This window comes from Lonchura striata, chromosome 5, assembly GCF_046129695.1.
Source record: "Lonchura striata isolate bLonStr1 chromosome 5, bLonStr1.mat, whole genome shotgun sequence".
Taxonomy (NCBI): domain Eukaryota; kingdom Metazoa; phylum Chordata; class Aves; order Passeriformes; family Estrildidae; genus Lonchura; species Lonchura striata.
The window spans coordinates 41,913,756-41,939,233 of NC_134607.1; the positions used below are offsets into that span (position 1 = coordinate 41,913,756).

General features: G+C 36.5%; 1 protein-coding gene across 8 annotated transcripts in view; it reads right to left on the minus strand.

Annotated features, from left to right (window-relative positions):
- Positions 1–25,478, minus strand: part of TAFA2 (TAFA chemokine like family member 2) — a 180,232-nt gene that overhangs the window by 35,570 nt on the left and 119,184 nt on the right. For all 8 annotated transcript variants that reach the window (XM_077783495.1, XM_077783493.1, XM_021547407.2 and 5 more), the window contains exon 2: positions 13,959–14,065. In XM_077783495.1, the coding sequence (XP_077639621.1) occupies positions 13,959–14,064 (106 nt within the window). In that variant the 5' untranslated portion in view covers position 14,065. The remainder of the gene's footprint in view (positions 1–13,958; positions 14,066–25,478) is intronic.

The window sequence follows — 25,478 nt, forward strand, 5'->3', positions numbered from 1 at the left end:
CAGTTGTTATCTGCAGGCTGGTTTGAGTCTTTCAAAGTCCCAAGTGCAAAGCTGCATGCCACATACGATACATAGTAGTGCAGTGTATTTGTCTGCCAGGGTCTAAAAATGTCAGAAATGACAGCAGACTGTTTATAAAAATCCACAAGGCTGTGCCTCTTTCCAAGGTTAGATGAAATTGTTATGAGGAAGTGAATGACTGCCCAAAATTCCTTACAAATATCTATACTGTCTCACAACAAAATATTTTTACTGCTTTAGTTCTAAAATGCATACCAGAAAAAATACATGACTGTTAAGTAACTGTCCAGGTCCACAGCACTGATATGCTGTGAAGGGAGCCAAGTGTAATCTTCCTTAGCCTGTGGAAGACTGTCACAAAACTAAAAAAAAAAAAAAACAAACATTTCTTTTCCCTTCAATTCACCACCTTAAAAGATGAACAGTAAGGGGATACACCAGAGGATTTGAAATGCCATTCATGAGACATCTTGTCTGATCACATACACAAATCTAGTGGGATTTTTATCTTTACAGGGCTCACAAGTCAGGGAAGTCTTCAGAATATTCCTAGCACATATCCTTCAGGTGCAGCTGTAGTTAGTAGACCATTGTAAAACAAAATAAAAATATGAAGAAATCAGAAACTGAAGATGCAGCAGAATAAGCCAGCTTTTCCCAACTTCAGTTGCACAGCCTTGCTTTAACACCTAATTCTTTATGTGGAAGTGGTGCCTTGTCTAGGAATTCTATGTTGACTGGGCACCTATAATTTCTACGGGACAATGAAAAAGTAAACATGGGTACTGTGAATCTCCTTTTATTTCAACAATATTATTGTACACACAATCACTCTGATATTTGTTTTGTTCTTCACTTGGATTCTTACTTTAATAAACATGCTGCATAACACAGATGTAATCTGATTATTTCTGATCCTCTGCCTCATCTCTCTAAGAGAGTCACATGTTCATCCACATTTCCTTTCTCATAGAGTTAGATGTTTCTAGAGTCTAGCAAGAGCACATGTATTTCTATGGCATGAATATATCGTCATCGGATAGAACAGAAACCAAATTTCAGCAGTTCATGCATGGTTCAGAGTCCTAAAAGCAGTGCACAGCAGTGTCCAAACCTGCAAACTGTAAAGATTTGCTAGAATTTTGTCCCTGGTTATTTTTTCTCAAGTACTATACATATGCATACTGGCATAAACACATATACAATCAAGGGCATACAAGTGTCTCCAGGTGGAAGCATCCAATATTTTAACATAGAAATGTGTCTTGACATTTTTATTCACTTTCTGGGCCTTTATAGCATCATTTACTATATTATTATTACAATAATGAGAGCGGGCTTTCAACTATTCTCTACAAAACCAAAGCCAGATCACCATACACCGGATGCCTACAGTCCCTAATCTAAGCTGGACATCCCTGCATAATCAATGCAGCTAAAGAAGCACTTCCAGAAGGTATTATCCAAATCTTAAGGGTGTAAGATTAGATCCCTCCTTAAGGGACGCAGCTACATCGGGAAAGATACGACTTGATCCGTGGTTAGTCATTTCATCCGTGAGACTGCCCCCATTGGAATCTGACATTGCCACAATACTGAAACAGGCCTAGCAGAGATCAGTGCTCTGTAATGGCCATGTCTGCTCTATCATTATATATATGTATAACTAAACCAAACTAAAATATATCCACTGATTTATTGCCCTCCATAAAGTTGGATTTTAAGAGCTATGGAATTTACCAGGATCCAGCAGAGGAGTCGCGTGCAGGTCAAAATAGAACACTTGAGTCAGAGGAAGAAACACACTCCCATAGTTTTTATTTTAAGAGCTTTTAAGACTTTACTAGTTATAGTAGTACCATATCACTACTGATTTTCAAAGTTCTCTTTAAAGAGTGAATTTTCCCCTTCAAAGAAAAAAAAAAAAAAACAGAGAGAAATTTCGAGGACTCAAACATCCTGGATTTAAAATACATCACTGATTTATTTCTTCATTGTATTAATTAAGGCACACAAGAATACACAAAATCTGATGCTTTTAAAAATCTGAAGCTGTAAAGTAACTTTTCTGCATTTTTCTCTAGGTTGTCTGTAAGAAAGAAATTTCATTTTCCCATCTATCTTTCCTTTAATTATTCATAATTTCTATGCATAAACTTAGGAGACTTTTACATAAAACAAATTTTTAAAAATGCCAAAAAAAAGCATAAAAACCTCATTAAAAATTTTTGAAATTGTTACCCCCTAATGATTATTATGAAAAATTGAGTGATATTTTATAGCATAACATCCCTCTCTTACAATGACTTCATTAGGATAAGCCATAATTTGGCATTTTCCTACATTTTTAGTGTGGGACATGATGCTTAAGTGTAGACTGTTGTATTCCTAGCACCCAGCAGAAAAGCAAATTAGTTTCTATCACTCCTACAGACCTGTTCTAAAGATAGATTTTTAGGAGAGCTTTTCTGGCAGGCAAAAATAGACTGATTAGTGGGACCTTTTACTTTTTTCCCCCCCCCAATTTTAGTATGACAGTTTTAAATGGGAGCCCTTCACAAGATTTATTGCATATCTAGGTTAAAAATGTTCATTAGGCTAATTTGCACTTTAAAATAGAAACTAGAACTAGAGTTGAGAAATATATTTCCTTCAGGAAAATCATTATTTTTAAAAATACTTTCAGTAATTACTGTCAATAGTGTCCTATTGTTTAAACAGACCAGCATTATTTATTTCAGAAAGATGAAAAAATAATGAGGTTAAAATATTGCCTATGATGAAATAAATCACATGTACTGCAAAAATAAGTGTATGATTTTCATATGCCATTCAGAGTATTTTAATTTAGTTTTGCTCTCACTTTCAGAAAAAATATGAAACACTTAAGTTCTAAAGGCCTTTAAGACCAACAAAAGTTGCTTATAGTTGCCTATCAGTGGAGGCCTTAGTTCAAACTATAATATTTTTGTCCTTTGCTATTTCCAAAAATAGCTGATTCTGAACATTTTTTGATACTTCTACAACTAAGAAACAGCTGTTCTAGAGTATGGCATTTTTATAGGCAACAATATGCAGTGCTCTTAGTTTGCCTTTTTTTGGTGTTTTGAAAGAAAATTTAAAATTACATCAGTTTAAAAATTCTTTCTTTTTCCCTAGCAGTTGCAGAGAAGTACTGAACAATTCACTTTATTGCACACTTGTGAAGGAGAATATACCTACCTGCCCCTTTGGTGGCTACACTCTTTTCTTCAGTCACATTCCTCTTTACAAACTGTTTTTCAGAGTTAACCCAGGAAAATTTAATGACAGTGATGGTGTAACAGAAGAAGGGTGGAAATCCTTAAATCTCTTTGCAGAAAATGCATCTTTCATTTTGCAGGACAAAAACTGAAAACTCATGAAAGCCATGAGCTAAGACCACTGAGCCCTGTGTGATGGGTTTCCTCCTATTTCCCCACTTTTTACCTGTTTTTATCCAATCCCATCTTCTTCCCTAACATTAGGCAGAGTGCAGAGTGCACTTCATTCCTGTAATCCCCCTGGAAACATTTCCAGGACTGTTGATCATCTAAACTATACTATGAACAGGAGTGGCCTAAGGAGGATAAAAAGTTAGTTCTTTTCTCAGACATGTCTAGGGCACAGCCTCTGCAGGATGCCCTTTGTCTTCTGCAATGCACCTTTCTAGCATACAGTGCTTTGCTACAGTAAAGGAGAAAATATTGACCATTTACTTTTCATAAGTGAGATTTTCTGGATTTTAAGTTGTTTTTAAAACATAAACACAGACATAGGAAACAATATTTTAACTCTCCTAAGACAATTCTTAACCAAAACTAGCAGGAAAAAAAGAAATTTAAACAGCTTTCATATGCACAATGTGCAGCAGTGTAACAAGATGGCACAAAATTACTCTTCCTCCTTCCTTATTTAAACTTTTATCTTCTCTCAGATATGATCATTTTTGCCCTTAATATCTCTGGCAGATGTTCTGGGTGAATGAGGCAATTAAGAATCCAAAATTCCCATTTCTTCCAGATGCTTCTTTTCTCAATATTCACTCACTGGATATATATTTACTTTCCTCTCTTCACTGTGTAGCAGTTAGCACACCTTCTGGGTTCCATTTCACAAAATTTCCACAGTTAATCTGACACATGCCAATGTATCTTAGATGGAGGTTTAGCACTAGTAATATTTTTTTTTCTATCAGTAGCATATTATAAACATAATATACATATAATATGCATAATAGAACAAAATTGAACAAAGTTTTAAATAAGTTGTTTACTTAAGAAATATCTTCATTGTGTTTTTCACAGGTAGAATACTGTCTGCTATCTGTCTGATTTTTAAAACTTTGGTTTTTCCCTCAGTCTTTCAGCTCACTGAAGGAATCTAATGATGGTTTTGGTCTTTTCTATGATCAATTCTATTCACTGAGATACAGGTACAGGCTGAAGTGGTTCATGCTTGCTTCCCACTCATCAGACACATACATAGCTTTGGGCGCAAAACCTGGATCTGGAACAATTCTGACCATCTCAGTAATTCAGACAGCTCTCTGTCCTCTCATACACAGCTCTGGAGCATAGACTCAGCTGAAGCATTTCTAATAACTTGCACCTAAAAATACAATAGCACAAGGCACCCAAGATTTGCGTTGGTTTTAACAGAATACCTTTATTGTGTGTATCCTTTCTGCAACTCTGCATTCACCCAAAATAACACACAAATTCACTTTTATACTTTAGTCACTCAAGGGCACTTGACATTGAAGCCAGAAGTATTTTGCAAAAAGGAATTCTAAGTCTACTGCATTTACTTGAGAACAAGTTGAGTACAAGAGTTATACAAATCTATGGGGGAAAAAAGAACAAGACAGACTTGGCAGCTCCTGCCTCAGCCTCCTCATCATTACAGACAGAATTCTTGTTCAGCCTGGTAAAAGAGAGCAGACTGCTCTTTTATGATTTTCCTTCTTTCTGTTGTCTGAATCCCCAAGCCAGCTTCCATCCCTCAGTAAAAGTGTGCCATGGCTTTGCTCCCATCTAAGTAGAGAAGTGGGTTTTTCTTGGTCACAGTTAAATGGTACTTTCACACTCCCAAAGGGATGGTCAGAATTTCACTACTTTTTCTTTGCAAATTTAACAGTTCTTCCAGACTTTCTCTGTATGCACACAAACACCTTAAGAGCTGCTAACAAGAGGATGGGGCCAGGCTCTTCAGTGGTGCCCAGTGACAGGACAAGGGGCAACAAACAGAAACTGAAACAGGAAATTCAATCTAAATATGATGAAAAAATGCTTCCCTGTTAGAGTGTGTGAGAGACTGAAATGTTACAGCTAATGGATTAAACATTGCTATGAAGGATCTTTTGCACCAGGGGACTACACATGATCGAAGTGGCACAACAGATCCAGAGTCTCTTGCAAGACACAGTGGCAAACTTGTCTCCCCCAGGAGAGTCACCAGGGGGTTCCCACCTTGCCTGAACATGTATTAATCCACTGAACTCTGTTTATTGGGACCGTCACCACCAAGAAAACCAAAAGAGGATCAATATGACACCAGCAGGTACCATGGAATGCTGACATTTTCTGCTTAATCTGTCCCTCTGTCACTATTTTTCTCTCCCACTCCTCCCCTACATTCTACCTTTTTCTATTTCTTTCTACCTCTCTGTCTCTACCTCATATTTACTGTTAAATAAAATCCATACTATTGACTTCAACATATAGCCCCATTTGCACCTGAACTCAGGCAGAAGCATCTCTCTAAAATTTTTAATTAAATTGGATCATAACAGGTAACAGACCATTGGAACAGGCTGTGCAGAGAGGTAGTGGAGCCTCCTCTGGAGATATTCCAGACCCACCTGGACACTGGCCTGTGTAACCAGCTCCAGGTGAACAGAGATGATCTCCAGAGGTCCCTTCCCACATCAACAATTCTCTGATTATTTGCATTTTTGCTCAACAAGGAGAAATTGATCAAATATCAAATCCAGGTTTAACAGCTAAACCTTTTTTAACACAACAGAGTGACATTTGCAGAATGATACACAGATATAAATAAATCTGTCACAGACCAGATTTCACTGGTTTCTGAACTGCAAAATTAGACTCTTTTTGAAAATTAGAAATAAGTGCTTTAGAAATTTATTCAGACATTATGACCCTGATACAGGAGAAGAGCGTTTAGGCAAATGAAGGAACAATATCCAAACCAAGTGCTCCTGCTAAGAGACTTTACAAAAGTTCCAGAAGCTGTCCAAAAGGTTGTAAATTATTTGATATAGGAATTCAGGGAAGAATTCACACTTACACTTAAAGCCTGAGTTCTCATTTTTTGAAAGGAATGAGCTCTGAAGGCTGTTTCAGAGAATCTAGAAGAGATGCCTAAAACCAGATATTGTGGAAAATTCCCTGAGTTTTCAGTTAGTTTTGAAAATCACCACTATTTGGTGGAACTCCCATAAATAGATTATAAGCACTTAAAAACTGAAATGGTCCATGTAAGCTATTTCAGCAGTGATGACCTTGTATTTTCCTCCTTCATCTAAGTCTCTCATACCTCTTACACACATATGCATACATATATACATTGTCTTCCAAAAAGATTACAAATTTTGCAAATTTGCATTGAGTCTTTTATGGTTGGACTCACAATCTCAAAGGCCTTTTCCTACCTAAAAAATTCTACCATTCTATAATTCTCTCTATTGTAGAGGAAGACTGCCCCAGTGAGCCTTAAAACAGTAAATTCCCTCAGGCCCCTGGTGAACAGAACTCAATTTTTTGTTCAGAAAGAAACTTTATAAGCCACAAACCAAAACAAAGAAAATATTTTTCTATGGATACTTTCCAGAACAGCTGACTGCTTCTGAATGTTTCCTTGGCACCTGTATGACTAAAGAACAGCTGTTCTAAAATATGACATTGTACAAGCAAGCAATTACTAACACTGTTGTTGAGTAAATTCAGTGAAGAGTGTCAAGAGAAAAGGGCACAGACTTTACACATCAGCAGCAGAAAATTAATACAAATAAAAATAAGATTAACATATGCCCTGAATGTTATAGAAATAATCTCTACATGGGATGTGCTTTTTCAGGCACAAACCAAACAATCTGAGTGTGTGACATCCTTACATAAGGAAAGCTCTTTCATAACATAAGGATTCACATTCTCAGAATAACTCAGTGGACTCTTGCTACCAGCATTAAGTATTTATATAGACACAGAAAATGACATTTCCTCAAAAGGTTTACTTGTGTAAACTCATCTGATATTTACCTTCAAAATTTTGTAACAATTGTCCTGTTTACACCTCCTATATTATATATCTGTAGTGGAAAGATCTTATTAAAAGACAGTGTAGCCAGTACACTCAATGAGTAAAAATGTTTTCAGGAAGAGGGAAGGTTCTGGAGCGTGAGCACGGGCAAGTGCAGCAATGCCACTGCCTTGCTGTGGCATCCTGCTCCACGGCGTATCAGAGGTGTCTCCAGACCACTTTACAGTCCTTCTCTTCCTTCCTGATCACAGCTGCATCTAACATCTTTATTTAAGACATTCTCTATGACATGATATACATTTAGGCAAATTAAAAATTCAGAATATAACTGCAAGAAAATAATATTTTAAATATGAAAAGGCTAACAAAAACATAAATTACTATGTGATACATTAATTGAGCACTTAAAATGTTAACAAAAAAAAAAAATTCTGATCAACAGATCCAAGAGAGTATACTGTGTGACAATTCATTTCATATTATTTTTATGATTTTAGTAAAAACTGTGGCATACAAATGTAATCACTCTGTTTTCTTAGGCATAAGAATAAAGAAATCTAGCAGAATGTATTACTCAGTACACATAAATACTCTACTAAAGGATATATACCAAGAATATAAAACTGGAAAAGTGGGTCTGATTCCAGTATTAGGAAAATGTCAACATTTACTCATAATAGGAACAAATAACAGAAGAATAAGCATTTTATAAGTAGTTTTTTACAGTCCTAAAATCTTACAATATTTTCCTAACAAAGAAGTATAGAAACTGAAACAGAAATTAGCTAAAGAAAAGTTTGAATGGTAGGATAGTTATCTAAAGGAAGATAGCATTAGTATAAATGAAAATATTAAAAAGTTTGGAATTTGAAACTGTAAAATCAACTATATAACTTTTAACTTTTACAAGAATATAAAGTTTTTTGCAATCATCTTCTTTACTCCACAATATAAAAATCTGAATGTATTTAATAAAATTACCCTGGGTACTTACTTGTGGAAAGTTAATAAAAATTTGGCATAGGGATAACAAGACCAGGTCCAAAAAAAAAAAAAAAACCCTGTCCTTTTCCTTTTATCCGAAAAACCTGAAGAAGCCATACTACTTGCCAAATACAAATAGAAATATTTTTAAGTGATCAGTATAAGGGAAAATGCATGATGCAGCATTGCAACACTGTAAATTGTCTCTCCATGGCTGCTTCAAGGACAGACAAGATTCATAGCCAAGGTGATGGTGGGAATGGGGTAAAAATGAAGGCAGACATTTGCTGTGATGGAGCTGGCAGCGCAGGGAAGAAATAGGCACAACTCTGCTATTGCAGTGATTTCTGCACCCATGTCCTAGTGAACCATCAGAACTACTGGCACCTTAGCAATAATAGATTGTTTTTCCCTTTAGATCCTGGCAGAAAGCCAAGGAATGTTATCTCCTGAATTTTAATAGATATGGTATTAACATTTTAGATTGCAGTGACAGATACTGATACAAAAGTTTTTGGCTGACTGTTCTATTTTATCTTCAAGAAAATGGCAATTTTTGGATTAGGTTCTGATCCTGATGACTGAAACATTCAAATCAAGCTCAAGCTAGATAAGACCATCTAATATCTTTCTTCCCTTGCCTGCTAAAATAAGTGTCATCTTCCTTTGTTTCTATACTTAAACATTAATTACACTTAGAATTAGGTTAGTGAAAGATGCACACAAAGCACTCTCATTTAAAAGAATTTATCTCTGGGCCAAATTTCTACAAGAGATAAGATGGTCCATGTTTGAGACAGCAAATATGACAAAAGAGTTTTTGAATAAGCAGGACTGACAGAAAAATAATACATGAGTGGATGTGTCCATCTAATATTTTAACAGACCCTACCCACTAGTTTCCAGCTCACCTGGCTGTTCCAAATGCATTCACACACATTCCTCTTCATGCCTGCAACTTCCCTCATTTAAATATTGGACATTTTATTTTCTAATTCTAGTAAAGAACCTGGGAATATGCAGAACAACCCTACTGTCCTTTGACAGATCCACACAACCAGAAGGTGAATTTTATCAGCAGGGTCAGATCCCTCAACAAATGTACAGGTACTTCAAAAAGGGTAAACTGAGGAAAACACAATACTGCCTCTGCTTACCCCTTATATTAGAGCCCCCATAGTGGAACCAGAGACCTGAATTTGGTGCCCTCTGTAGCTCACAGCTCAAACCAGGTATCTTATGCCACCAAAGAATGGCATTACCTCCAGTCAGGCTCACTCCGCTCACTTGAAGGAAAAGAGGGAACATGCAGCTCTCTAGTGGTTACTTAGGTGGAAGAAGAAATGTCTTATATCTGGTTTCTGTACCCTGCACTGAAGTTACTTTCTGTTTTTAAAACTGAATACAACTGAATATTTCTGCACTATGAATGCTGTCTTTTACACCGTGTAAAATCCTCAACAGAAAGAACAAATGTAAAGTCATACTAAAACACTATAACCCCATGATGAAGGTATTTCTACAGAAAGGTTGAACACTTCAGAGATCTCCGATGTAATCACTGGGGCTATTCTCTAGTCTGACCTAGACAGAGTCTCCAAACATTAGGAATGTAGTTTCTTGCTTCTCATAGTCATACCCATTCCCAAACTCCAGGCTCATCTGGCACAGGCTACATCACAACACTGGTGCCAGCAAGGGAGCTGAGGAAGGGAAACCCATACAGGAAAGGTGACCTAACCACCAGCTTTAGGGGCTCAGTGGCTCCTTCATTCAGCTGGATTTTGGAACAGCTCCTGCTCTGCAAGGAGAAACCAAAATTCATTATCTCCTTGTGAATATAAAGACACTCCCTCAGACTTGTAATTTAGTGCAAATTCACAAATAAGTAGGAGCAGAAATTCTGCATCTCATATAATAGTTTAATTTATCTATATAATAGGCATGAGATGAATAAGTTCAGCTTCTGAGGGACTTTTTAAAATGAAAATAAATTATCATGATTTTTCATGACTTATCATGACTTTTTGACTTTTCATATAAAGTCAAAAAATACTCAATTACTTATCTACCTAGAGTGTTTTCTGGTTCTATAACAAATTCCTTCTGGCATGTAAGCATTCATCAATTGCCATGTTTTTAAGTTACCTCTTATTTTTTCCAGGATTTAAAACGAATGTTGAACTTATTGTTTTGCATTTTGAGAAATATTAAACTATACTTAGATTCAAAAGCACTCTTCATTAGAACATTTTATTGCATTTTCAATGTTAAAAAAAACTTAGTGATCAAAAAGTTCACAGATTTATGTATTTTGAAAGATTTTTTTCATTTTAGGGCAAATTTTGTGTCACAGTAGCCTCTTCTCTAGAAAAGAGTGCTTGTAAGAGGGATATCTATATTTTTTTCTCAAAAGGACCAGTTCAATACTTGACACCTTAAACATGGTTTGTGATAGAATGATCATCAAATCAATTCATGCTCCCTATGACAGAAATAGCAAAAAGGCAGTGATGCTGAACTGACGCCTGCCTGCCATATCTGCCAGCAAGCACTGTATGTTTGTACTGGTTTGTTTGCTTTGCAAGGGCTAGCAAGGTGTAGGGGGATGAGTCTTTATCAGTTTTTCAACTCATACACTTGACAACATCCTTTTGGAGATTGTTATGCCTCTCTCCTCATCTGTAGCTACTGCAGCACAAATGCTTCTGGTACTGCGAGCTGATTCTCAGGTGCTTGGGTAAGGCACCCATCACCATGGGATCAATTTCCACAGCAAAATGAAACAAACAAAAAAAAAAAAAAAACGGCAGAGTTACTTGGGTTTTTTTACACAAAACAGGATAAATGGAATATTAGTATGTGCATAGCCGGGAATCTCACTGAAGAAATCATAATCCTGTGTGCAGGAAAAAAAAAAAAAAAAAAAAAAAAAAGGCAAGATTTGTGTTGTTTCAAACACTGCTTAACATTCTTAGCTCTTGGACTTACTGTCCAGAATTAGGAAACTATAACCATCAGTCAAGACAATAGGAGCAGTATCCTCAAGAGAAAGAGGGGTGGATTTGGCACCCACACACATTACACTGAAAAGATGTAATCTGAAATCCCAGCTTGTAACCCTGTTGCTCAATTGGTCCTCAGAGCCTTGTTTCCCATGCCCTGCCTTGGCCTCTATTTTTCTTGCTGCTGACTTGGGAGTTTTCATTTGTGCTATATCCCAGAAATAAGCACAACAACCCTACAAACAGCCTGTCAGAGGCATCTGTTTATATTCCTCCTGAAGTCTGCCTGGAGAACAGAATGCTCATTAAACAATTTTTCACACACTGATGATCTTTTTCTTCTTGTACTTTTTCTTTTCTTTAACAATAGCTTTCTGAAAAAGAGATGGGTTTGAAAGTTAGTGCAACTAGTGAATAATATGAGTAAGTCAATAGGAAAGTAAAGATTTTTTTTTTAAATGCAGATTATTGATTTTTGGAATTGTACGGGATCCTTCAAAGTCATTTAGGGTTTGTCATGTCAATATGTTAGTAAGGACTTCTATAAATTAAGATAAATGATGTTAGAGATAATTAGTGCTGAAAAAACTCACATGTTTCTCAGTATTTGGAAACTCCATGCAAAGGTGAGCAGCATCAAGTTCTTCAATTTGTCTTAGCTCCGTTTTTGCCATGAGAGCAGGGGAGGATCTGCTATGACACAATGGGAATTCAAATTCCCAGTATCTTTGGAAATCAATGGTAATTGAGCTGCATAACTCTGATTTTTGCTTTTTTTAAAAATCCCCAATATAGTGAGTGTTGCTGATTTGCTAAATCCATAAGCCAAAATATTTCTGATTGTTTTCTCTTTCAAAAAGAAATTGAACAGGTAAAGTAGTAGCTTTTCCAAATTAAACACTCAAGTCATGCTACTCAATATTATTTTTTCCTACAAAACTTCTTCATATATTTTGCTAAAAGCATGAAAATATACAAATTAAAGAAAAAGGAACTTTTTGTTAGCTTGCAGGAATACCAAGAAGTCTCTACAGCTAATAATCTGATTTTTAAGGAGGGCTCATTTTTTTTTTTAAATCTATAAAAATCTATTCCTTAAGTTATCTCTGCTCTAAGGCTGAGGCTTAAACCACAAACACTGTCCAGGTAATTAATGGTATAGTTCTGCTGGGGCTTCCCTCACACAGAAAATCTACAATTGGTAGTGGATTTTTTTTTCTCAATTATCAAGCACTAAATTCCAAAATAGTTCTCATGGTTATAATTTGCTTCTATGAAATACATGGTGATAGGTTTTACTCATGAGTTCTCCAAAAAGTACAGCAAGTATACTTTGGCAAAGTTTGAATTCCACAGAAGCAAACACTGCTTGACCAGCCGTGGCGCGTGGAATAAAAATGGTCTGGATATCGGCTTTTTGGATGTTTAAAGAGAAATAATCAAAGCAAAAGAATTCTGAATGCAGGCCAGGATAACTAAACTGGGAAGCCACAGCAGAAATCTGTATTCTGGTTTGGAGAGGGAACAAGGCTGAGAAAAAGGTATCAGCACAGTTCTTCTCTGGCACGACACCCACCTGGTGGCCTGCAGGACCACATCAGATTCTGTTTTGTCTGCAGACGAATTGCAACTTGTATAAGACATCACATAAGTGTCTCTGCATCCTGAAGTCCTTAATCAGTGGGTCATTTTGAAGAAAGGTATCTTCACACAACAGAACAATATCTAGCAGCTTGACATATAAAAATACCTGCTCATAAAATTCCTATCATCAGACTGAACATTGTAAAATGTACATGGAACCAGAGAAATTAACTAACTGAGTTTTTTTGGAAGCCTTCCTCTGGGTTTAACACCTTAGCTTGTGGTAATGTTCATGTTCCACCCTTGCTTTATCCAGGTTGTTAGAGTTTATTCTGATATTGTATAAGCAGAGAAACAGCCAATAGACACTATATGACAATGAGAAATGGAGCTCAAAATCCTGTTATACTGCAGATCTCATTTCAAGTCCTATTAGCCTATAAGAAGGCATTAGTTTGTTAATTGTTAATCTAGAGAGCTTGTTCCTTGTGTTAGGATTAACAGAAACACACATAGAAAAAAAGACCTTTTTACAATATTAAATGTACCAGCTTGTGCTGGTATGTATGCATACATATTAAGTGCTGGATGACCAAGAGGAAACAAATCTCACATTGCCACAGAAAGTTTCTGTTCAGATGTTAGGAGCAAAACAAAGAAATCAGACAATACTGCAAAGCAGCAGTCTTTTTTTGACGATGAAACAATCTCATTCAATACACATTATCCATGAAGTTAATCTTGGTAGATAACTGCACACAGAAGCATCATATAAGCTGCTAAAAATTGTTTCTTTTTAGGGTTCATTCCAGGAATTCATTTGCATCATATATATCTGCTGATATAACTATTTTTATGAGACAAAGAGTACTCACTATTTTTTTTATTTTTACTACTATTTTTTAGCATTTAGTGAAATGCTAATTCACTGATTAGTGAACCAGTATCAGGAGACACAAATATGCATAAGGAGAAAAGCTTGCATAGACCAGACCCTTCTGAATTTATTGATGGAGATCACAGGTACAACAACAGTATGATAAACAGAATATAATTTCTTACCTTTATGATGATTTGCCCCAGATGCTAATTTCCCCCACAGTGTTACAACAAATATTATTATTAGCAGTTTTCCTTTTGTTGCTTTCTGTAAGTATCTCTTATTCATCCTGAAAACAAAAAGACACAAAATTAAATATTTATCTTAATATTTATTAAAAAGACATATTTTTTCTTAATTTAAGGAGAATTGACTAAGTTTTTATAAGTGTCCAGCCCACAATCCTAAAGTCTTAAATTCTGCTTAGCTCTAAATGAGGTACATAAAGCAGCAACATAACCTCCCACCCTGGTCAGAGAGCATTCCTCCACCCTAGTGTGGAGGAATCTCCAGGACCAGGAGATTTCAGCATCATCATTTCTCTCAGGGCACAAATGTTTTCATAAGCACAGCAGACTTCAAAGCTGGCAAGAAGTCTCTGCATCTCTGAGCAGGTTTTGATAAACTGAGCAGTTCCACCACTGTGTCTGCAGCCAGTCATGGTAGTGCAGCTGTCACTGATCATACAGTGGCGTTTTTAACTTTTGGGATTGCAGCTCTTTTTGGATTGTGCCCACGAGTCCTAAGGCAGTAACAGATTTGAATAGACCTTCAGTTCATGTCCCAGTCCTCCTGCAGAGAAATCCTGTTAGGAAGACTTCAATGGTTTGGAAACATGAAGTAGAGCAGGGCAGATTCACTACCCTCTCTCCTCACTACCTTTGGGTAATGAAAATATCTGATTTACTGCACCAAGGGAAATTGCACAGAGCTCCCCTCATCTCGCTCAGTGATGTTTTCACTGTGACAGTAAGCCACCAGAGTGGTTCAAGCACAAGATAACACGACTTATTTCTCAGTAGACTCCTCCAAAGACAAAATACCCCTCCACCTGCCAAAAAGACAAGTTCAAGCATGTAGGCTTGAACTTAAGGATTACAGTTGTGCAGAGAGTGGCAAGAAGTACAGTAATGAGTCCTTCTCTCACTTCTTCCCTGTGGAAGAACTCTAGAGATCTGGCTATGAAACAGCTCTACACAATGGTCATGTTTCTGCTGATAGATCAATAGAAAAATTATAACTATTTCAAACCATTTTTACTAGAAAAGCTGAAAATTTGATCACTTGAACAAAATTGCTGTATTGTTATGCCTGGAACTAGGCTGTTTTTCTAAGCAGAAAAAAATGCATTGCTTCATTATGGTTGCACACTTGTCTCCTATTATGCTCATAAGAAACCCAAAGGAATTCAAGTGCATCTCTTCTCCTCTGCTTGTGTACAGTGCTATCTTGGACAACCACAACTCTGAAATGCAGACTGCTGTAATACAGATTTAACCAGTAATATGTTGAAAGTCCCAAATTGTTTTCCCCTTCTTCAAAACAATTCCTCTCCTTTCATCAAATGTCTTTCAAATATAATACCACATGCTGATAAGGCAACACACACCCCACAACTCCACTTTTGACTTCCAGAATTGAAACCAGACCACTTCCCCCAGAACAGCCAATCTTGCTCTCCAGGAGATTGATGAGGAGGCTATGTGTAAGAAAACATGACTGAAACTAACAACCCACTGAAGAGTGCTCCAAACCTTTTTAAACATGAATTCAGAGCAAACAGAGCTCAGCATTCTTTTACAGAAGTCACACATTTATTATGTGTTTCCCAGAGGTTTAGATATTACATTTATCAAACAAAAGGAGAGAGGAATAAGCAAGTGCTGTAGCCATGATGGTGCATGTGCTGCTGAAAGCCTGACTGATTAATAATACCAGCAGAGATCACAGTGTGCTGTGAACCACTCTAAGGTCTGCCTTCTTGCACTGACTCCAGTGCCTTTGGAGTGTAAACTGCATATTCATCAACAGCTCCAGGTTTATGAACCACTCAAAGCTAAAGGGAAATACATTATTTGTCACTGTAAATAAGAACAACAACAAAAAAAAAGATACTAGAATGCACATTCAGCATATGCTCTTTCACATCTATCTCTGTGAAAAGAATATGAATTAACTCTTTCACTCTAGATTCTCATACTGCACCTGTTATGCTGCTGTTGCCAAGTCATCTCTCATTAAATCAAATATTTCTTCCTCACCTACATAACATTGCTCAAAACCCAGTGGGACTTGCACCATTAAAGCAAAGTTGAATCTTATACAGTTTCTTCCTGTATTCTGCTGATGCCAGATTCCCTCACTGTGCTGTGAGACTGGCAGCAAATGCACATCAAAAAAATGCAAATGCATCAAGAAAACAGTAATAGCAGGGGAAAGAGAGAAAACCAACCTCTCTGCCTGAGAACAGCAGCCCTCGGGATGCATGGTAGAGTGAAGATACAAACCCCTGCACACAGCTGAGCACACCAAAAAGGAGTAAGCTACCACTGAGTGAGGCTGTTTTCTGCAAAGTAAGGGAAGGGTTTCGGCTTTGACACAGAAAATCTGGGCTCATTGCCATTGCTAGGTTTCCCAATAATGAGAAAAACTATTCACCACTTTCTGCACCACAAGCTTATTACATTTTTCTGCACTAGTTATTAGTGGTATTCACCTTCAGAAGGACAAAAATCTGAACTTTGTCTAATAGTAGTCCCATAATAAATATAATTAACAGAAAAATCAGTGCAAGGAGAAGTTTGGAACTAATAGTTCAGAGACCAGCAGAATAACTACAAAAAAACCCTCATTATTTAAAGTATTCATAACATACAGTTGTTCAAATAGAAAAAGCTGGAAGATGATGTCAACCTTCAAAGTAATTACACTATACAACCTAGACCCAGACCTGTGATGGTGTGCATTGTCACTCCCAGTGGTCAGTCCAAGAACCGACAAGAGGCTGCATAAGCACAAAGCTGTGAAATTCTCTGCTAGGAGCAGTCCTGATACACACAAGGAGCACACTGTACAAATACAGCCCTAGAAACAAAAAATGAAGGGGTTGCACTCCAAGAAGCTGAGGTTCGGATGAGTGCACATCATTGACAACAGGAGTCAGGAGCTAGAAAAGAAGGAGAGGACAGAAAGGCCATGAGATATGCTCAGTATCTCACTGCATGCATTATCACCTGGGCTCTGAAACCCTGATGCTGGTTATTTTGTTATGGATTTGCAAAACAGTCCATGATAGGGCACTGAGAACACACTTGGACTAGGTAGCATTTGACCTCAGCTCTGAAGCAACTATTAGCCTCTTGCAACCCTGATCTAGGTTGGGTAAGCGCAGCCAGGAAATAAAATTGAGACCATTTCAGTACTGTTATTACACTAACATAACTGGCTGTGATAAGTAGGAAAAATAAGCTCTGGAATGATCTCTGCTTTTACTAGAGGTGATGCAGAGCTCCACAGACAAACTATAGATATTAACCTGCGTAATTTTCATTGTAGAGACATTTATTCTTTTATTTACTTTCTTTGCTGCAGAATCCATCCACCCTTCAATAATGCCACATAAGCCAAAGCTGATCAAAGCAGAGAATAGCCATGCTATAGGAAACACCTATATATGAAAATCAATTTTTCACATGAGCTTTATGTGAAACAAAGAATTTCCTTCTGTTTCCAACCTAACATATTGGAAATAAACCGAAGGAATGCTCTGCACTTTCACACAAAAGAGGACATGAAAGTCTGCCATGTTTGAGTTCATTTTATAATGTGTTTTGAGTCAAGAAAAAAAAGAAAGATAGCTCCTTTTGTGGTTCAAGAACACATTCAAAATATAACAAGAATATGTCACCCACATAATTCAAATAGGCAGTGTCTGAGTGTGAGCTGGGCTCTGTTGTGCCCAGCTCTTCACTGACACCATATCACAAGGATTCATTCATAGGATTTGTTACTTTTGCTCCCAAAGATTTCTTTTCCCTGAAGCACACTCCATGATACTAACACTAGTCTGGTATAATGAACTCAAGAATAGACTGTTTTGGTGATTAGTGACAAAAAAACTGCAGAGAAACTCAAAGGACAAACCATATCTGATGCTGCAGAGGAGTTTCACAAGCTGCCACGTCTGTAGAAACCCCTGTCCCTGCCCTGTGTGGCTCAACAACAGCAAACTGTGAATACACTCCAGTGTTGCACAGGCTCTCCTGGTCACTGCTCCACCTCGCTGTCAGCCCACTTTCAACAGCAGATTAGGTCCAACTATTCAGCTGTACTGAAAATGCCATGCACAGATGTGTATTTTCAATGTAGCATCCATAAGCTTTTACATTTCTACTTTCTTCCTTCTTTGTGCACCCTGAGATCAAGCACCTTGCCAACAGTTCAGAATTAAAGGAGGATCCCATGGGAATTACCTTATATTGTGCAACCAGTGCTGAACAGCCTTACTTTCTGATTTTATGTGAAGCACAAACTCATGTTCTTTTTTGTTGAGGAGTAAAAACAGTAAGGAAAAAATAGCTTTTATATTTCCTTTAAAAGCTTATACACAAATAAAATTCTCATGTCTCCTATGAGTAACAGGATTTTTCTCTGTTGCTCCTTGTTTTTGTTTTATTTACATACAACAGATTCCCTGAAGTTGTTCAAAATTCCTTCATTCCTGCTTTACATATGTGGGAAATTTCACTGTAAGGTCCATTTCCCTTTTGCAAATACACAAACCCTGTAAATGCAAATGTTCACAAAGAGATACATAAGCCTATTTCTCTACTGAATCATGACAAAATGCTTAAGAGACAAACATCTGATAGAAAATTAGTCCCACATCCTCTTAGTTTTCTTTTTATGACAAATATTTTATTTGCTACTTCAGAAAAAGTCTAAATGAGAAGTAGAAATCACTTGAGACCCCAAGTCTCTTGTACAGAAATAATGCAGTCATTTAAATTATCTTCTCTACCGTGTTGAATCGTACATTATTTATTAGTTGTGTTAGTTGCTACATCCCACACAATGAAGGTATTTGCAGTTTTATTCAGCCTTTCCAGAGTAGACTGATGTAGATTTAAAAATGCCCCCCTGGTGAATAAGGTTGCTTTGTAAAAATAACACCAATGTGACCCCTGTGCATTTGCATATATATAAATTCCCTCTATGATATTCCTGTCATGTTTGCTCAGGGAACAAGTAATTTGCCACTTTCATTACTTCAGGTACAAGGTAGCTTGGGAAAATCAATCTTTCTGCTCCATACAACATAGCCTGTAAGAGACACAAAGTGTACTCTGATTCCAAAAGGAAGCTGGGGGACAAGCAGGTGGGCAATGAAAGAAAGAGAAAAAGAGAATAAGCATTTAGCCTAGCAATGCACACTGGTGTCACATAGGAGGTGTGGGAAATCCCTGCATACAAAACAAAAGGGTTTGTTGGGTTTTTTCTTTAAAAAGTTAACAGAAACAGTTAAAGCGCTCTAGGCAGACGGATACACTTGTCTTGTCACTTTTACTTTGTTGAGTATAACAGTGGAAGCAGACTGAAGATTTTGAGGCTTTAATGCCATAAAGAGGGCTTTTGAAAAGGCTACTATGCTAAAACTTAGGACTCTCAGGCAAATTAAATATTGACAAAAGTCCTTTAGTATATGATTGATATGTATGCTCATATTTTTCTTTTATTTAAATCACTGTAACTTAAACACATACTTAAATTTAAGCACATGCAGAAATGTGTGTACACAACATGAGTTCTTGGAAACAGATTAGCAAGGGAGCTTTTATTGAGACAGTTTCAAGAAAAGAAAATGTTGCAAATATCTGAAAAATAAAAAGTTATAGAATATATGAAAACATGCAATAAACAAAAAAAATTCTTCTTTGCATACTTCAATTAGTTTCCCAGCAGAGGGAAACTGTAGACAGATGCACATACAGGTAATTACATTTTCCAATAGTCTCATAGCACTTAGATGAGAAATTTACATATATATTATTGTTTCCAAAATCTGATAAGCATGAATGCTCAAATTGCCAGAGGTATAAAATGCTTTAGGCACCTAGCTGCATTCCATCTCCCAGCTAGAAACACTGAGAGATGATGGAAAGAACTTATTTCTTTCAAAAACTTTTGTATGGTTGTGATAATTGTCTTCCCTCTAAACCGCTGTCAATGTTAATGTCCCCTGTTTCCAGATTAACCCCAGTTCTCTCTACACACAGTTGATAGTAATTTTAATCTTCATTAATTTTCCAATACAACACCTAATTGAAAGCAATAAAGAAAGCAAAGATATTTTAAACAAGAAATGCACAGCCCTTCTAGCCAGGTTCAAGTCAAACTATACAGATGTATTTGAGTAGATTTCTTTCTTCATCATTTCATGAGGACCAGCAAAAGAATGTTCACCTGATGAACATTAATGCTGACATGTTACTCAGTATGGAGAAATTAAATTCCATGAATTTTTGGGGGGTTAGGTATACTTCTAAGTATTTCTGAAAACTAAAAGTAATAATCTAGCATTAAACCTACACGTTCCATTCACAGACTTTTTAAGTACTAGCATAAAGCATTATGGAATATTTAAACATCTAAGGTAGTAAAATATCTTTAAGCTGCCCAATGATGTCCAACAGCTTTGTGAAATAATCTCTGACCATGAAGTGCTCAGTATTAGTGACTACTTAGGCTCCAGTTCTCCTCATTTTCTCTGATATTATGCCACTTTAAACTATTTTGCTCCTGGTTTCAATGCTTAAGGGAGCTTTAAGTTGCAGGAGGTATGAGCTATTCACTTAATCATCAAGGCAGCAGTATTTGCTTGTTCCTTACATGTGATCCTCCTGCAGATGGTTATTTAAATTTTCTTTATTCATATCTCACTAGCCAATCAAAGGCTTAACTGTGAAAAAAAAAAAAGATAACTGTGCTATAAGCTTTGAACAGAATGTCTCACTAAGATCTGAATCACTAGGTGTACTGTGATTTCATAAAGGCCATTGCAGTGGCAGAGATAAGCCTCCACATCTTTGAAGGCAGAGAAAGCATCAAATATTTGTGGAGAATGGAAACTGAAGTGCCCATATTTAAAAGAAAGGACAAAAATGATCTGGGCAAGTGTAAGCCTATTAGTCTGACCTCTTCAGTTTGCAAGAGCTTTGAAAGCTTTGAAGAAAAAGATAAATTAAAGACAGAGAAGTAAATAGAACATAGGATAAAAAGAAGCAGTGTTACCAAAGGTAGTTCATGCCAGACTAACTTGACAGCTCTTTTTGATAACTCATTTTCCAGACAAAGAAATGAGGTAGATATAATTTGTCTGGTTTTAGATAAAGCATTTTCTACAGTGTCACTACAGAACTTCTACATTAAGCTGAAGATGCTGTGGATTACAAGAATTAAAAGATGAATCCAGGAGCAGCAACTGCATGTAGTACTGAAAGGGAATATCAGGAACTAACAGCATTTGTGCTACCAGTTGGGAATTTATCATCTGAAACAACATGTGTAAAACCAATTTGTTTCTTTAAGCTGATCACCAAGAGCATATCAGTATCATTTCAATATGTATCAACATGACATAAGTATCAATATGAATAAGATGGCTATGAAAAAGGCAAATCCTAAAAAATATTAAATTATATATTTCCAATAAAGACAGAGAAGGACCAGTATGAAGATTCTTAAACTATCATTCAGAATTATCTATACAATTTTGGCTAGTCATTTTTATGAAAGTGAAACTGAACCCACAAAAAATATGGGGACAGTCTTCCAGTCAGAAGAATAAAGTCTCTACCACAGGAGGAGTTTTAAAGAGCTTGGCTTGTGAAGCAAATAAAAGGCTGAAAGGAAACAGAAAAATCAAAAGGAAAGAAATACAGTGCAGGCAAAAAAATATATCCATAAGAAATGCATCTGATGATATCTTGCCAGCAGGCAGGATCAGGACACAGCTCAGTGATTCCAGGGTCTTGTCTCTATATTAATACCATGATTCCTTTCTTGTACTCTAGTACAGGAACACAAGAACAAGGTTTTTCCGTGTAGAAAACTATAAGCAAATTCTTTGCAAGTTCATTACTGAAGTGATTTCTTCCGTGTCATTTCATTCTCCTCGGAAAAACTCCTAAAGTAACAGCATTTCACAGTAAAAAAAAAACCTGTGAGTGTTCTCACTAATTGTCTGAACCCATATTGTGCTCCATTCAAAAACTAACCATGCTGACAAACATTTGATTAAGACAAATATTCTTTCTTATTGTTTTAATGTCTTCAATGCATAATTACCATCTCTGTGTCATAGCATTTAAGGTGACCCAAAAAGTCACATTACTATACAGGTGGATTTTTCAGTAGAAAATTTTTTTTACTAACTTCAGTGAGTTAAAGTCAAACTGTTGAGCATGAGTGAGTATTCAGTAATTAAGGCTCCCTCACTTTATTTAAAACTCATTCTCTTTTCTGTAACTTATGTTTTAAATCTAAAATCTTTGTATTGTCATTCTATTTTTAACAATGACAAAATGGCAATTTAAAACTGGCAAGCAAAACAATTGTCAAGATATTAAGAAGTTTTGTTTCCTGCAAGAGCAAAAACAAAGAAAATATAGAAAATATGTAGAAAATGTAGAGATGTAGAACCTAAAAATTATGTACTTTCAAGTGCAAATATTTTTATACAACAGAAGAAACTATACTATATATATTAGAAGTATTTCAAAAGTGTGGATATTGGAATTTTAAAATCTCTGTTGTTATTAGATCTATTTCAAGTGACTACTGTGTTAAACATAATATTTTTAAATCAATAATGGAGGACTAATTCTGGGATTCTTACATGGATATGAGTATGGACAAAAGCCATCATTATAATACACAATCTTGGCAGACCTGAAATTTGTATGTTCAGATTTTATTGCATAAATATCCAACTGAAAGTTAATTTTTTTTTTTTTTTTTTAAGATCTTCTCCGTCAAATAACACTATGACAGACCTCTGCAGATGAGCAGGGAAGCAGGACTCAGACTAAGTTCTACCCTGCTATTTTCATGACAATTATATCTGTCAATAGGCATAGTAGCACTTCTGACAAATAATTGCAGGTCTGAGCCTAATCTAGGTTTTATACCTGACTCCTACACATTTTGTGCCACACTTGAAAGTAAGGGTTCAAGTGTAAATAAAAATGACAGGTTGCTCAAATCACAGAAAAATATGAAGCTTGCTTGTGCAATGACCAAAAATAGCTCTAACAGCTGACATAACACACTAAGAAGACAGGAGAATTGTCAACTGGGAGTAAACCTAGATGAAACACAATTGGAATACATTCCTCCACTCTTTTAATGTCAAGTCCTAACCCATACTCATTTGTCACAGCCACCACAGGCACCACCTTCAGAGAAAAATAGTGAGATCAAAGTTAGGCTTGACTCTTCCAAATATGGATCTGGTATGTAATGCAAATTTTTATTCCTGAAGATATGCATTGAAAAAGACTCTTCATTCTGAGAGATGCTAGAGGAAGACATCCAGGCTGCACAAACAACTTTCAGCCACCAGCTGGAAGCAGAACATGAAGTCCATCAGGTAATCCAGATACAGTGCCTTGTACTCAGCAGTAGTATGCCCACATAGAAGCAAATATGAATTTTCTACTCATACAAATGAAAAATGGCTTTTTTTCTCTCTGCACAGGGTTTTATCAAATATTAGTTGGGTTTTGGCCCTGGCACTTTATCTAATCTGTTACATAGACTATAATAACTAATGCTATCTTTATAATCATCCATATGCTAGACAATTTTGACTCTTGGTCTCTACTTGTCAGTATTCTAAAGAAATAAAATATTATTAATACCAATTCCTAATGAAAACAGAAAATTCAGGCTATTCTTGTGATGGCTTGCTAGGAATTAATTCAAGCTAGGTCATTGCTTAATGATAGCTGAAGTATATAAATGGCACCCAGTTTTCCTTGAAAAACAAAATCAATTTCCTACCCCCTTTCCAAATATCCCTTTTTGAAGAGTAACAGCAGCTATTCAAGAGTCATATGGAGCTTCAACCGTGATTTTCATCCAAGTGAGTCTACCTCAAGAAATAACGCACTCTCTTTGGCATGTACTATGCCTGCCTTGCAATGGCATTTTAATATGGTCAGGAGCTCATTAAGTAGCCAGTTGTGACTAGCACTTCTTAGAACTCCTATACCCAGCTTCCTGCTGCATAATATGTAGTCTGAGACTTGTAGGTAGTGTACAAAAGGAGAATTAATGACAAAACAAATCAATAAATAGTGTTTTGTTTGTCTAGTTCCTTGAACTCTTGGTGCACTTATGTCTGCATCTCAATTTACAAACAAATTTTCAAATTTTCTCAATTTACTATGGTCTGTATCATATCATGGAATGATTCTGGAATGATCCACAGCAAATTAATCCATTTAGATGAAAATAAGAAAAAAAAGAACCCAAGATTGCATCTAATGCATTCCTACAGTTTAGGGGCGGTCTGTTCAGGACACAAGAGCTTGTCAAAAAAAATCCTCCTCCACTAAATTAATATAATGTGGACATCATGCCCTCAGCAACAACAGTTTGGGTCTACAAAATCACTTCTGCAGGGATAAACTGTTTTCTAATGTAGATGCAACCCTATAATCTCATGAGGAAAGAGATAATTATTATAATTATTTTATACTTGTACGAGATGCCCTTTCGGTTGTGATTAATCTGAAAAGCCTTTTCAGATTCTCAGAAAACCTCAATGGCATGTTGAAAAGGCCCTGTCACTCAGGAGGCTCTCAGACAAGTTCTGATCTGCATTTTAGGGCCATTATTCCTACTGTGACACCATAGCATAGGGAAAAAGCTTGTGTACCAAAGTCAGGGAACAGTTACCTGCAGTACATCCCCCTAATTTAGAGCATAAAATACAGAATAAATTACTTCAAATTACCCAGTGAATTGTTCCCTTTTGTGAAACAGTAAAACCCTTATCTTCTAATGCAATTAACGACAAGAGCCTTTCTGTCTTTTTCTTCACAGGGAGTATTACCTAACCTATGAGTAGCTCTACAGTTTAGAAAAGCACAACTCATTGTAAAACTACCAAACTGTATGCTTTACTGGCTCCATACCTGCCATTTTCATCCATCAGAATATTGACAGTTTCTCCCTATGTCTGGTGGCCAAGATATCAATAGCGACACTGCTGAGTGGTTGACCCTTTTAGGTGAATAACCTACAGAAAATGACATACTAAAATGGAAAGCCTAAAAAATTACTGACTGGCAGTGGGACAGACACTGGCCCACAATGGCCTGCCCACCTACACCTTCCAGCCCAGAGGGAAGGCAGTGGCTTCATGTTGCCCTGGCAGACAGCACTTGAGTAAAGAACTGAGCCTAAGAACACATCAGTTGACTTTATTAATAAAATATAAAGGTCGTTATTCATAATTAGATCAAAACCCTTTTATTCCTGTCTAGTAATATGAAATGACCTTGAATTGGAAGTTTATAATAGTGAACTAAATTTCAATAAAGATAATTTTTCTTCCTAATGCAGACTTGGCCCAGAAAATACTCAGATGTTACCATATTTACAACAGGTTTAAATGTTTCTAACAAATTCCGCAT